The 15,649-nt window shown below is 41.4% G+C and overlaps 1 protein-coding gene across 1 annotated transcript in view; it reads left to right on the forward strand.

Moving 5' to 3' along the window:
• Positions 1 to 14,142, forward strand: part of TXLNG (taxilin gamma) — an 89,573-nt gene extending 75,431 nt beyond the window's left edge. The window contains exons 8-10 of the mRNA XM_077482198.1: positions 161 to 253; positions 8,313 to 8,408; positions 13,584 to 14,142. Coding sequence (XP_077338324.1) covers positions 161 to 253; positions 8,313 to 8,408; positions 13,584 to 13,907 — 513 coding nt within the window. The 3' untranslated portion in view covers positions 13,908 to 14,142. The remainder of the gene's footprint in view (positions 1 to 160; positions 254 to 8,312; positions 8,409 to 13,583) is intronic.
• The last annotated feature ends 1,507 nt before the right edge of the window (positions 14,143 to 15,649 follow it).

A 15,649-nucleotide genomic window follows, 5' to 3' on the forward strand; every position in this document is an offset into this window, starting at 1 on the left:
AAACAAAGAGGATTATATGTGTTATTAACAGTTATTTCAGCAGCAGGAAGGGGGCACAGGATTTTTTTTTTTTTTTTTTTTTTTATTAAACGTTTTAAAGCACATCTAATTCAACTATTTATTTTCTCAGACTATTTTACTATCTGCTCTTTCTTTTCAGCTTTCTCTGTACATGGATAAGTTTGAGGAATTTCAAACCACAATGGCAAAAAGCAATGAGCTTTTTACAACATTCCGTCAAGAAATGGAAAAGGTTAGTGCTTTTCATCACTGGTACCTGCTGTTATGATGTTTTCAGGAAACTAAATACAGCAATTTTTCTGGCCCCTCCCATGCACCATGATCTGCCTGCATTACATAGAGCGTGGCACAGGGACCCAGTGATGACATCCCTGGAATTCAACTAAGATATGTAACAAAAAATGTAAAAGTTTTCTTTAAAAATGTTATTGGCATGCTGATGAGGAGGTAAAGGAGAGGCATGAGGGGTGAGTTGGTCTGCAATGTTGTGTCTCACGAATACAAACTGGATTTTCAGAGCTTTCCCCTTCCTCCCTTCATGCTTTCAAATGTTTCTTTAAATCTGCAAATAAGATTTGTTTTTTTGCATGCTCTTTCTTGCCCGCTATTCCAGAGAGTGATCATTCTCGTTCTAGAGAAAAAAGGTTCCTTGGTTTCTACATGAACCTACTCATGGTTCCAAAGTTAAATGGAGATGTTTGCCCCGTTTTGGATCTCGGGTGACTCAAGTTTCTTGGCATACAGAAGTTCTGGATGGAGTTCATACAGCTCGTGGCGGCCCTTTTCCAGTGTGGAGATTCCTAGCGTCAGTGGACATCAAAGATTCCTTGCGTGTTCTTATCTTTCCCCCACCAGCGCTATATGCAGTTTGTGGTGAATTACCATGTTCAATTAGTGGCTTTACAGTTTGGCCTGCCTACAGCCCCCAGAGTATTCACCAATGTCTTGGCTCAGGGTCTGGGCCTCCTGTGGACCCAAGGTTTTCTTATTATAGGGTATCTGGATGACTCGGAGACCAATTCTTTTCTCTCCTGAAGAGCAATAAGTCTCACATGGTGCACACTCTGAAGAAGTTTGGATGGGTTCTCAATTTCCAAGAATCTGCTTTTCCGCCCAGTCCAGAGTTTACAATATCCAGGCCAGGAAAATGCCTTTCTCTGAGAACTCAGGTGCACTTGCTCACTATGCTGTCATATGAGGGTCCTGGGAAAGAAGGTAGCCTCCTTTGATGCGTTACCTATTGCCTGGTTTCATTCCAGGCCTCTACAGCGGAATGTTGACTGCAGGCCACAATTGTCACTATGCTCCAAAATGCTACGGTCTCTGAGACTGGTGGATGTCGAGACAGCTGGATATAGAAAATTAATTTCTCCCCCTCACATGGAAGGTTATGCTAACACACCAGCTTGATGGGGGGGATCTGCACAGTCTTTCCATCCAGGATGCCATATTAAAGGTTGTTGCCCTCCAACATTCTAGATCTGAGGGCGATTTGAATTGTTCTTCTACATTGGTCAGAACGGTTGTAAGGGTCCCCATTGGACAACAGTGATGGCATACAGAAATCATCAAGGAGGAACTGGATCTAATCCAATCTTGAGCAGAACTTCATGTTCCCACTCTGTCCACCATTTATATTCCAGGAGTGGAAAACTGGCAGGCAGATTTCCTCAACCATCAATAATTGCCTTTGAGGGAGTGGGCTCTTCATCCAGTGGTGTGGCACCCCAGATGCAGACCTTCTGGCATCCAGATTCACTGGGGACATTGGACAGGTTTGTCTCCAGGACCTTGGATCCTCAGGCGTTTGCAGTGGTTGCCATGGTGACATTCCATGACCATTGCAGCTTCTATCTCGTCTACTGGATTCAGGTTAAGAAGATTGCTGTGATTCTGGTCCCATAGGCTTGGCCCAGACAAACATGGTATGACATTATAAGTAACATGTCGGTGGGCATTTTTCTAAATTGACACAACCTTCTGTTGCAAGGCCCAATCTTTCATCCTTCCTTAGTCACTGACTTTAACAGCATGGCTGTTGAAGCTATAGTCTTGAGAAACGAGTATCTGATTCCATCATTCCTATCCCGTTGAAGGCTAGGAATGCAACTTCAAGGAAGATTTACCATAGGACTCGGAAATCTTAATGTTGCCTTGTGGGAGTTTTCATCCTTGCAAGCTGTGGGCTGTATTTTGGCTTTCATCCAGTTGGGTATTGATCTGTGACTGCCCTTGAGTGCAACCAAGGGTCAGATTTTGTTTTTTTCTCAGAGGCCAATTGCTTTACATTCTTTGGTGCATGCCTTTTATACAAGGGTATCAAACATATTGTTACTCCAATCGGGAATCCATGTGGTACCCTCTGTTTTACAGAAATCTGTTTGAACCCATCCAAGGTTTTCCATTTAGTCCTTATGACACTAGGTATTTTTCTGGCTGCCATTATTTTTGCTCATAGGTTTTTCCAAATTTGCTGCCCTTTCCTGTAAGGAACCTTGATGCTTCACCATGACAAGGGGGTTATTGGGCCTCGGCCATCCTTTTTACCTAAGGTGGTTTCTGCATTCCATTCTAATCAGGGCATTGTGTTGCCTTCTTTTTGTCCTAAGCCTCAGACTCTACAGGACAAGGCTTTACACCCTCTGGATGTGGTATCAGGTTTTCGTGATTCATCTATCATTCCCTCTTTGTGCTTATTTCTCAAGCCTATGGTTTGAATGGAAAAGGTATAATTTTTTTTAAATGACTGCTTATTCTACCAGTAGTGTAGGTGATAAAGATTGAAGGGGACACTATACAAATGTGCATATGTGTGAAAATAAATGCTTATATGTAAAGCTACTCTGATATCTAAAATATATGCTTATATCTGCAATACCATGTTCATGAATCCCAAATGTACATCCTCAATTTTAAATATAAACACATTTACAATAAATAAAATATAATGTTCCACCATAAAAATATCAGATGTGTATTTAACCACTTCCTGACCGGCACGCGCCGATGTACGTTGGCAGAATGGCACGGGCAGGCATATTGGCGTACAGGTACGTCAAACTTTAAATGCCGCCCTGCCATCGCGAGCGCTGGCGTGCTGGTCGGGACCCCTGTGAGTCCTGTTGCAGGTCCTGCGGACCCGATTGCTGCGGGCCTACCCGCGGATCGTCTCACGGGGCGGCTGAACGAGGAGATGCCGTTATAGACCGCATCTCCCCGTTCTGCCAATGTCATTTACACAGGAATCACTGCATTTGTATAGCAGTGATTGCTGTATAAATAACAATGGTCCCAAAAATGTGTCAAAAATGTCCGATGTGTCCACCCTAATGTCGTAGTCACAATAAAAATCGCTAATCGCCGCCATTACTAGTAAAAAAAAAAGTTATTAATAAAAATGCCAAAAACTATCCCCTATTTTGTAAACGCTATAACTTTTGCGCAAACCAATCAATAATTGCATTTTTTTTTTTTTTTTTTTTTTTTTACCAAAAATATGTAGAATACGTATCGGCCTAAATTGAGGGAGGAAATTTTTTATATATATTTTTTTTTTTTTTTTTTGGGGGGGATATTTATTATAACAAAGTAAAAAATAATGCGTTTTTTTCAAAATTGTCGCTCTATTTTTGTTTATAGCGCAAAAAATAAACGCAGAGGTGATCAAATACCACCAAAAGAAAGCTCTATTTGTGGTAAAAAAAGGATGTCAATTTTGTTTGGGAGCCACGTCGCACGACCGCACAATTGTCAGTTAAAGCGATGCAGTGCCGAATCGCAAAAAGTGGTCTGGTCTTAACCAGCAAATGGTCTGGTCTGTAATTGGATAAAGAAATTCAGTCCAAAGGCCATTTAATATAAAGTGACAGTCTTTTTTTTTTTTTTTCTGTATATTTGTAATCTTCACTCTTTAGTGTGCACTCCACCGTATGCCTAAAGAACTTACAGACCAATTGGACCTTTTTTAAAAGTTTACTTGAGTTTGTTTATGTGGAATCTGTTGTGGCCCAAATAACTGGAAATCTTGCTGTCAATCACTTGACTATGATACAGACACCAGGGAGAAAAATATAGTGTATTTTTATTTAACAGGACATAATAAAAACATAGGTATTGTGCTTACATTCATTTGTGCTCAGTGTCGACACCAAATAAACCACCTGTGCAATAGAAAGGAGCCATGCCAGAAGTGATGCACGTGATTACCAGAATTCCCGCCTAGAGCGCGTTTTCATCATGGACCTCATCATGAAGAAGACCAGCGGCCATATTAGTGAAGTCTTAAATAGTATATACTGCTCTCTAATAGGGGGGTGAAGAAAGGAAAACTCCACCCAAATGTTATACCATTTAAAATTCATTTCAATTGTCACTGCACATTGTTTAGGCAATGCTGATGACTGTTAATCTAATTTACAACAGTATAAAATTGCATAGAAATACAGGCATTAATTAACCATTGATGATCACAGTTACCCCCTACGCATTGTGCTAAACCCGATAATTTTAAAATTGAAAAAAATGAGACCAATAAACATTAACACATAAAATGAATTTACAATTTCCATAAAATATAACCCCTTATCTATAAAACCACTTGGTATACCTAATTGGGGCATCTAAAAAAAATCCTTCTAAAAACAATAAAAATCTGTAATTTAAATGCAAGATGGTGTGCTATCCCTTTTTATTAGCTAATGAACCTTCTAAAGCCTCAAGTCAATATTTATATTGGTCCAAAAACCAAACCCCTCATATTAAAGAAAAACTCTAGAGATGGGTATGATACGGTGCAAGCAGGGCCATCTTTAATATTGACTGGACCCTGGGTAGAACTTTTCTTGGGCCCCCCTCCCATGCAGTTTTGCTCTCCACCTGCTCTGAGACATACAATAAATAGCAGATAGACTCCAAATTTACTGAATCAGATCAGGCAGCTATTGCGATTGGTTGCCAGAGGTTACAGAGTATCATTACCCCTTACTGACCGGTTGCTAGAGGTTACAGCACACATTACAGCTCACTGATTAGTTGCTAGAGGTTACAGCACATGATTGCTGCTTGTTGACTGGTTGCTAGAGATTACTGTGGAAATGACCTCAGGGGGAATGATATACATATCAATGCAGCTGGCTGCCGCTATTTACGCATGAATGCCACCTTTACATATGAATGCCACTGATATTTATGTATGAATGTCTGTAATTTACGTGTAAAAACAGGGTCTGCGGGTGAGTCATCCGTACACAGCAATAGGGCAGAGCTTTGCAGCATTGGTAGCAGCACTTCCCACTGAGATATTGGGACACAGCACTGGACTAAAACCTCAAGGGACAAGGGAATTTAAACCAGGATAGTTGGCAAGTATGAGGCAGCTGCTTTGGGCCCCACAACAATGACAGGGCCCAGGGCAGCTGCCCCTTTTGCCCTGCCCTAAAAACGGCCCTGGGTGCAAGAATGTTGTTACCACAAATTACAAACTATAGCTCGCTTTCTCTCAATTTTATGGAGAATCTGGAATGTGATTTTCAGTAACCCTTCTGCCCTTTCTAAAAAAAAAAAAATGACCAACTTTTTAGGAGGGTCCAAAACATTAGATGCTATTTTATTCTGAAGCCCATGGGCTTTCTTGTAAATAGTTTTTTTTTTTTTTTTTTTTTTTAAATATTATCTTTAACCATTTCAGCCCCGAAAGATTTTGCTGCTCAATGACCAGGCCATTTTATTCCAATACGGCACTTCGCCGCTTTCACTGACAATTGAGCGGTCGTGAGCAATTGTCAAAAAATTTTTTTTACCCACAAATAGAGCTTTCTATTGGTGATATTTTATCACCTCTGCGGTTTTTATTTTTTGAAAAAAAGTCACATTTAAAAGAAAAAAAAACAATTTTTTTTCTTCAGTTTAGGTTATGTATTCTACTACATATTTTTAGTAAAAAAAAATTGCAGTAAGCGTATATTGGTTTGCACAAAAGTTATATATTTTTTTTACTAGTAATCATGGTGATCTGTGATTTTTATCAGAACTGCGATATTGCGGCTGACAAATTGGACACTTGACACATTTTTGGGACCATTGACAATTCTAAAGCGATCAGTGCTATAAAAATGCACTGATTACTGTATAAATGTCACTGGCAGGGAAGGGGTTAACACTAGGGGGCGATCAAGGGGTTAACTGTCTTCCCTAGGTGTGTTCTAAATGTTTTTTCTCTTAACTCATTTTACCTTATCTTGGTTAATTTTATGTCCTATGTTCTTATATGGAGTGGTAGCATCAGAATAACCATTTAACATTTTCCATGCAATTCATATTTCTTCCTAATCGTTTGAGGAACACAGAGGAAGTCTACCTTTTGGGCTCTACTGCCATCTACAGTAAGATTGATAAGATTGAACACTGGCAAACAAAAATCTGTAGGCCAGTCCAGTATAATCCCTCTCACTACCAGCATTTTTTGCTAGGTTTCCAGGATAATTGATGTCTCTTCTACAGCATTATCATAACTTTTTTTTTTTTTTTTTGTGAAAATTTTTCTTTAATAATGACACTTCTCTATGTTGTACTGGATATTTGTCTACAATACAGCTAGCCAGTGCTGTCGCCCTCAGCCTGGCTTTAGGTGTACCATTTCTGGATAGCCTGTAAGTGTGCTTTGAGTGCTTGGCTTCCACATAGGGCACTCTGTAGGCTGGTTCTGGATGTCTGTACTGATAAGCGTTTGAAAACCCTTCTGACGCTTTGTTCTCACTGGCAGGGCCTTTTGTTCGATTCTGGCTGTGACCTTACTTTGTAATTTTAACCAGTCAGACATGGTTTAACAAAGCAGATGGCTGAAGTGTTCAAGTTATGGAGGGTTGGTTTGCTAGAAGCCTCCCATCTCATTTGTTTACATGTGTCCCATGTTCATATATGTAAGACACTTTAGCTAAAGTGATGGACTGGAAAACCCTTGTGTGTAAAGCTTTTAATTTGCATGTTCTATGAGGGACAGCCTCTCTTTGAACCAGCTCTTGATATCATCAAGGATATTACTGGTGGCTAGAGCATGCCTCTTCCTCAGTGGGAGAAGCATCAAGAACAGACTGAAAAGACCATCCCTCCTTATCTGTAAGAATTGTCCTTCGTTACTCTACTCCCTTGACCCCCACTTCCTCCAAGCTTGGTTCCCCCAACCCACCTGCATTCAGATCCTCGGACATGCCTTCCTCTGCATGAAGGTGCATTCCCACTTTCCAGAGCAGGGGGATGCTTATTTAACTTTGTGAACACTTGGACAGCTTGCATCTCAGAGGCTTGGGTTTTGGAGATAGACTCCCAGAGCTACAAACTGAAGTTTTAGACATTGCCTATCCTCAGTTGCTTACCGTACCTCTAATCATGTCGCCACACCGATTAGCAGATCGACATTGAACCTTCTATCTCTCTTTCTGGCTTAAGTTGTCGTTGCCACCAGGTCGTCAAGCCCTAAGGGAGAATTTATCCTGGACATGTATTCCTATTTGCCCAGTTTCAATCCAGAATTCTGCAAGGCAACATTCTCTGTGGTTGTGGGACAAGTCTTTCCTGTTTTGGGATATACCTGTTCATCTGTTACTGGGAACCAGGTTGTCCCTGGCCTGGTAGCTCAGGAATCCAGCTCTGGAGTTCTGGAAGCCTTCTTTCTTGTTTTAATTTTTTGTCTTTTTTTGAGGATCCCCAGGCTGGGGTTGTAAAAGATTTTATAGAAAAAAAAAAAATGTACATTATCTGTGCAATGGTATTGCACAGAGAGCAGCCCTTGTCCTCTTCGGGGGCTTCGCTGGGGTTTTTGGCTGTTCCCCCTTGTCGAGTGCCTCCAGCGCAAGCTGCTTGTTCTGGGGGCAACTCGTGCATGCTTGCTCCCAAGCCACCTCAGTGTGTCTATAAAACATGCAAAGCATTGTTCAGTCCTGCCCTCCACTCCCTCCTCGCTGGCTATGATTGACAGTGGCGGAAGCCAATGGCTTCTGCTGCTGTCTCAGTCAATAAGGGAGAGACCCGGGAGAGCTGCAGCTCTCATGCACATTGCTGGATCAGGGTTTGGCTCGGGTAAGGAGAGGGCGGCGGGAGGATCGGTACACAGGTTTTTTACCTTCATGCATACAGATCTTATGATTCAATACAGTATTTAAACAGGTAAAGTTTTGGAAACATAGATCTATTTATACAGTCGAAGATATAACAGTGTTGCGGAAACAATAAATAGGACTTTTCCTCAAGGAAAATAAAATAATTTTAATCCTGCCATTTGATGTTTTATTATTTAGATGACCAAGAAAATAAAGAAACTAGAAAAAGAAACCATTGTTTGGCGTACCAAGTGGGAAAATAACAATAAAGCCCTATTACAAATGGCTGAAGAGGTGAGTGTGACTGTAGATATCTTTGTTGTCCTATTTTTTTGAAAGCATCCTACAAGTCTTTTCTCAGATTTTAGTGTTGTGTGTCTTCTATCATGTGTTCCTAAAAAAAAAAAAATTATAAGCTCTTCAATTAAAAAGAATTTAATCAGTCTCTTTGAGAGGTAAATTCTATGGTCACAGAAAGATTGTTTCGTTTTGATTCTAGTGAGAAAGCATCTGTCTGATTGTGGGTAGGTTCACACCAAGAATCGTACAGGAACACGCAAGCCTGTTCATTTTAACCGGTTGAATTGCTCTGGACTGCACAAAAAGTAGTGCATGCACTAATTTAGAAAATGCACTGCAACTGGATCACATGGTACTTCTGTACCATGTGATCTGGTGCAGGCAAACACACTGCGTTTGGAGTGTTGTTAATTTGATATTGACACCCACTGCAGTTCTCAACCTCTGTGCATTTTAAACGCAGTGCAGGAGACATGCACCGAACATGGGTTTCTTGCACCACGTTCTGGTATGGCACTTACACCAGAAACCATGTGTGCAGGCTTTTCGCTCATACTTGTCAACCTACATGACAATCAAACAGGAAGAAAATGCACACCTGCTGATCATCTCATTTATAGTTTGTATGCTCTCTACTAAATGTGCAAGAAAAATACTCCTATGGGGAAAATCACTTGGCAGTCTCCTGAACGGGCAATATCACAGGATTTTTGTACTTTCCATAAAATGTGTTTCTTTGAATTCAATAAGAGATGCAGGTCCCACTTCTCCATGTGTATGATCATGCTCTCAGTACTACTTTGCTACAAACCTGAGGCATGCGGGTTGCAGGAGGGCATATCCTAGGTCAATCTACAGTTCTTTGTTTGCCAGTGTTGAATCCTTCTGTAGGCAACTTCGTAACCCAAAGATGAGACTTCAATTGTGCCCTAATGCAAAAATTATTTTACGTTGGTTACAAAATCTGATATAATTGAGTTATACTGCTGCCTGCAGGAGGCTTTGGACACTGGCAAACAAAAAAGGCTGTTGGCCAGCTAGGTATAACTTGCATAATTTTGTAAAGAAAGCAGTACTTAGGAGTAGATTACAACACCATGGGATGGGAGCTGTGGGACCCATTTTTGTTGAGGCTTGAACATACATCTGGTAAAACAAGTTGTCAGACGTACAGGACATCTGTAAAGTATTCACAGCCCTTCACCTTTTCCACATTTTGTTATGTTACAGCCTTATTCCAAAATGTATTAAATTCATTATTTTCCTCAAAATGTTAAAAACTTCTTTCACATTGTCATTATGGGGTATTGTTTTAAATCTCTGCAAATTAAAAAAAAAAAAAAAATCACATGTACATAAGTATTTACAGCCTTTACTCAATACTTTGTTGAAGCACCTTTAGCACAAATTACAGCCTCAGTCTTTCTGAGTAAGATGCTACAAGCTTGGCACACCTATTTGTGGGCAGGTTCTCCCATTCTTCTTTTCAGGACCTCCCAAGCTCCATCAGGTTGGATGGGAAGGGTCGGTGCACAGCCATTTTCAGATCTCTCCAGAAATGGTCAGGTTCTGGCTGGGCCACTCAGACATTCACAATCCTTTGTTATCTTGGTTGTGTGCTTGGGGTCGTTGTCCTGTTGGAAGATGAACCTTTGCCCCAGCCCAAGGTCCAGAGCACTATGGAGCAGGTTTTCATCAAAGATGTCTCTGTACATTGCTGAATTCATCTTTCTCTCGATCCTAGCTAGTCTCCCAGTTCCTGCTGCTGAAAAAAATCACCACCATGCTTCACTGGAGGGATGGTATTGGGCAGGTGTGATGAGCAATGCTTGGTTTCCTCCAGACATGATGTTTGCTGTTCAGGCCAGAGTGTTCAATCTTTGTTTCATCAGACCAGAGAATTTTGTTTCTCATGGTCTGAGAGTCCCTCAGGTGCCTTTTGGCAAACTCCAGGTGGGCTGTCATGTACCTTTTACAGAGGAGTGGCTTTTGTCTGGCCACTTTACCATACAGGCCTGATTGGTGAAGTGTTGCAGAGATGGATGTTCTTCTGGAAGGTTCTCCTTTCTCCACAGAGAAACGCTGGAGCTCTGTCAGAGTGACCAATGGGTTTTTGGTCACCTCCCTGACCTAAGGCCCTTTTCCTTCGATTGCTCAGTTTGGCTACTCTAGGAAGAGTCCTGGTGGTTCCAAACTTCTTCCATTTACGGATGATGATGAAGGCTACTGTGCTCATTGGGACCTTTAATGTTGCAGAAATTATTCTGTACCCTTTTCCAGATCTGTGCCTTGATAGAATCCTGTGTTGGATGTCTACAGACAATTCCTTGGACTTCATTGCTTGGTTTGTGCTCTGACATGCACTGGTAATTCTGGACCCTTAGACAGGTGTGTGCCTTTACAAATCATGTCCAATCAACTGAATTTACCACAGGTGGACCCCAATCAAGTTGAAGAAACATCTCCAGTATGAGCAGTGGAAACAGGATGTGCCTGAGCTCAATTTTGAGTGTCATGGCAAAGGCTGTGAATATTTATGTACATGTGGTGATTTTTTTTTTTATTTTTTTTATAAATTTGCAAAGATTTCAAACCAACTTCTTTCACGTTGTCATTATTGGGTATTGTTTGTAGAATTTCAAAGAAAATAATACATTTAATCTATTTTGGAATAAGGCTGTAACATGAAATGTAGAAAAAGTGCTGTGAATACTTTCCGGATGTGCACTGTATTAAAAGAGAAACATGAAGCAGCCTTGCCAATCTGTTAAACAGTTTCTTGATGCTTATAGTCCCAAGAAGCACTCGCAGATCCAGTGGAGTGCACCCTGACAGGAAAATGTGACCAGAAAGATTTAAAAAAAAGACATGTCCACCAGCTTAGGCACGCTTCTTACAGGAGTGATAGCAACAAGAAATGCTACTTTGTGAGAGAGTGAATGTATAGGGAAAATCCCTGATAATTTTTTATTTTTGTGTGTGTGTGTGTGTGTGTGTGTGTGTGGCCAATAGAATCAAATTCCTATCTCACAGTAGAAGATTGTACAGGAGGAGCTACATCAGAGGCTTCCTGTACAAAAGCCTTATCCAACAAGTGGGAGACAGTTATAAAGGTTATGAGATCAACCCCTTGAGTATTTTTTGGGGTAAAAAGGTTTCCCCTGGTACCAGGTGAAGTAAGCCTTACCTGGGCTTCAATAGCAGTGGCATTAAAACCAGCGGCCATAAAGCAGAGGAGTAAACCAGTCCTTGTTATAGAAGATGTGGATGAACTTACAGGGGGTCCACAGTTTGTACACAAGGTGCTATGAGAATCACTGAAATGCCCTTAATCTATTCAGAGTAAATGAGGAAGGAGTTTCAGAAGAGGGAAGACATAGATAAGTTTGTACTAATCCCATGGAGCCACCAGAGTATCCACTGCTTCTGTCAGAGGATCTTTGCACCTGGCCCAGAATAGCTGTGGAGAACTCTTTCTTGGATAAAGCAGAGGAGGGAGCCACCCCTAATTAAACTATGGGAGACTCTGAAGATGATGTTGACTCAAACAGGGGACAATGATCCAGACTATATGTCAGGTCCCTTAGAAGGGACAGGCTCTCCCAGAACTGTTAGTGGATTGTCAGCTGGAGCAACTTGATGTACTGGGACTGCCTGTCTTGTACTTGGTATCTGATATGTTGTACTGCTGAGCAGGATTAATTTAACAGAGAATGGCAGGTAAATAACCATTCTGTTGCTTAAGAAGGAGAGGTTCAATGGCCTTAGGTGGCCAGGTCACTAGGCTTCAGTAAAGACTAACCAAGGTGTAAAACTAGGTTTCTGTTGCAGATGGGCGCTATAGTGGAAAGAAGCTTCCCAGTATTAAACATGTGGGAACAGAGCGGGGAGTGTATGTGCTACACTCAAACTAATGACATTGCATCCTCCGTGTGCTAACATCTTCTGCATAAACAGCAGAACAGGAGTTGCTCATTAAGTCTTCGGAGTCTGGGTCACACCAGAGGCTGTGCTATGATTCTGGACCTAGAAAGCGCTCTGTGGCTAACAGTTCCTGAAAGTCTGGGAAGCACCACAAGCAAAGCCCAATGCCTTCCGTTTGCATTCTATCCAGGCTCAACATTCTTTGGTCCTTTGGGGCCCAGTTTTCAAGGCATCTCCAAAGAAATTCTGACTTGGATAGCAGCATAGAGAACCCAGCTCAGCAGCATGTAGCACATTTTATTGGGGAGAGGGTAAATAACTAGCTAAAAAGGATTAGACCACCATTTGCCTAGGACAATAGCAAAAAAAAATGCTGTGAGTTGAAGGGATTATTCCCAGCTGGCCAATGTGTTATTTTTTTGCCAGTGTCCAAACCCTTCTGCAAGTGGCTACATAATCCCAATTGTATCAGAATGACAGAGTCCTGTGTCCCTAATGAACAATAAAGAATTTTCTTTCCTTGCTCATTATAAATAAATACGATTTCTCCAGGACCCAGCTGCCTGCACTGAGACCTGCTTCAATTGATGTGACTATAGCTGTAGGAATTTTGCATTAATTTGCCATACTCTTTGGCCTGCCTTGCCAAGGAATGTGTTGTCATTTATGAGCCAAATTAAGCCTGCATAAAATGAGTACTGAATAGTCCTGTGCACCATAGTACCTAGTACTACTATGTACCCCATTGTAAGAAAACTGATTAGATCATTTGAGAGGCTGTGAAAAACTGAAGAGCATATGTACTGTTAGGCCTCATGCACACTTGGCTTAAACCCCGCATTTACAGGCATTTGTTGTTTTTTTTTTTTTTTTTGTTTTTTTGTCCAGCCTGTAAAAGCACTTGTGTCCATGCACACATCAATTTTACCTATGCATTAGGATAGAAGCGTATACAGCCTGGGAAAAAACAAAACGCCAAAGCTTTGACCAGGAGAGGCGTTTGAAGAGCAGAAAAAATGCTAAACGCATCTAAACTCTAAACTCTAGACACTTCTAGTGATTGAGCATTAATGCATCTCAATCCCCAGAATAACTTCATATTAATGCTAGATATCTTCTGGTTCTTAGGGGCTAAACCGATGCTCTGTGTACATGAGGACTTGGTGGCTCTTCAGGATTTGAGATGATTACCATTGACATTAGGCATTTTGTGGTGTATTAACCATTCCTACTTTTTTTTTCTAGAAAACTGTTAGGGATAAGGAGCACAAAGCATTGCAAGTGAAACTTGAACGTCTGGAAAAACTCTGCAGAGCCCTCCAGACAGAGCGCAATGAGCTCAATAAGAAGATTGAAGGCCTTCAGGATCAAGTGTCTGATGGTGGTGGCACAGCTGATGGAGAGTCATTAGAGACTCATTCAGTTGAATCTCCAGAAGAGAAAAATGTGGTCACAAGTAAAGAGTGTGGAATCCAGCCTTTACCTGAACCTCCGCTACCAGACAGACAAATTGTGTTGCAAAAGACTGTCTCAAAAGGGCCGCCTTCTGGCGTTGATTCTGTTGACTAAAAAGGGGGGGGGAGGGGAATCGACACTGTTAATAACGCAGATACACAAGCATATGTATATACATAAAAATATACATATATATTTTGTGTATAACTTTGTTGGTGGTAATTTGTTTTGTGGTGAGAGATTTCCTACTTTTTCTACTATATTTGTATTTTCCTAGGACTACTGGAGTACATGTGCTACATAAAGCTTCCTAGCAACAACGCAGTCTAATAGATTTTCTCATATTACATTTTGGTAGCTGTCTGCGTTTTATTTTTTTCTATCTAATATGTCTTAGCCACATACTCCAGCCCCAGATTTTTAAATCTTAGGCTGGCCGTACATTAATTTTGTTGTACAATTTTTTTTCCTTTAGATTTACCAAAACCATATAATATGAGGTCAAACCCAAATGCTTTCAATTTATATGCAATTAGGGAGGCCCTTGCACTACAAGCCTTGAATATAAATCTAAAGGAAATTGAATAAGAAAATTGTATAATGTAAGGCCAGCTTAAGTGTGTCTTGGAAGCTGCAAATTAAGCAGCTATTCTGAGTCTTGATCTGCATTCTGTGGCACATATTCAATGTTTGTGGAAGATTTCTTTTTAAAGGGGCTGTCGCAATTCACGAGTAATAGATACCTGGCTAACCAACCTAATGGATGGCTGTACAAAATGCCACAATATTGCTGCCACGAGTCCTATTCGATTTTGTTCTGTTATCAACATGGGCAAAGAGCCAACCAAACCAACCTTAAGCAGAGCAAGGATTCCATACATGTTCAAACGATGTGGTGCCTGAAGGGAGGAGCTCACTATTTTTTATTTATTTTTTAATGAAGGGATGTTTTTTTTGTTACTTTTAACTTGTGTTGCCACATCAGTATGCTGGAGCTCATGCTAATTAGCCAGCTCAGTTTGTTGTATAAACTACACAGCCTGACCTGGGAGGGCAGAATCTAATGCCTAGGGATACTTGGTGGGCATTAGAATTGCCACCCTCACTGGAGTTTCAAGATAGTAGTACTTTACATACACTACAGCCCTCAAATTTTCCACTCGCCTACTCATGTTTTGCAAGTGGAAAATGAGGGCTTGCGAGCTGGGCCGCCTGCCTGATGGGGGGGCACCGTCAGCGGGGTGTTGATTGGGAGCCGGTCTCCCAGCGATCGCCCCAGGGAGGAAGAGGAGAGCCACGGGATAGCATACTGTTACCGGCACTTACATTATAATTGTCACTGCTCTGCTCGACACAGCCCCGCCTCCTCCTGACCTGCGCCTGTGATAGACAGAAGGCATCACAGCATTGGAACGATGTTCTGTCCATCACAGGCGCAGGTCAGGAGGAGGTGGGGCTGTGTCAAGCAGAGCGGTGACAATTATAATGTAAGCACTGGTAACAGCGTGCTATCCCTCGGCTCTCCTCTTCCTCCAGCCATGCATTCCTCTCCCCAGGCAAGACTGCAATGAGCACAGTGGGACTGCAATGGGCACAGTGTGGCTGCAATGGTGGGCACATGAGAGGCTGCATTGAAGGGCGCAGGTGAGGCTGCACTGATAAAGTTATTGTTAATATTTTATATTTATAATATTTTTGTAACTTATTTTTGCATAAACATTTAAGTGTCATTTCATGAGATAATTTATGAGGGCGTGCCTAGGGGCAGGGCAGGGTAGGGATTGAGTGAGGCATATAGTATTGGGACACCTGTCTTTACAAGCACATGAACTTTACTGGCATTCCAGTCTTAGTTC

Source organism: Lithobates pipiens, unplaced genomic scaffold, assembly GCF_037356315.1.
Source record: "Lithobates pipiens isolate NorthernLeopardFrog02 unplaced genomic scaffold, aLitPip1_a1.2 Scaffold_16, whole genome shotgun sequence".
In the NCBI taxonomy this organism is placed as follows: Eukaryota; Metazoa; Chordata; class Amphibia; order Anura; family Ranidae; genus Lithobates; species Lithobates pipiens.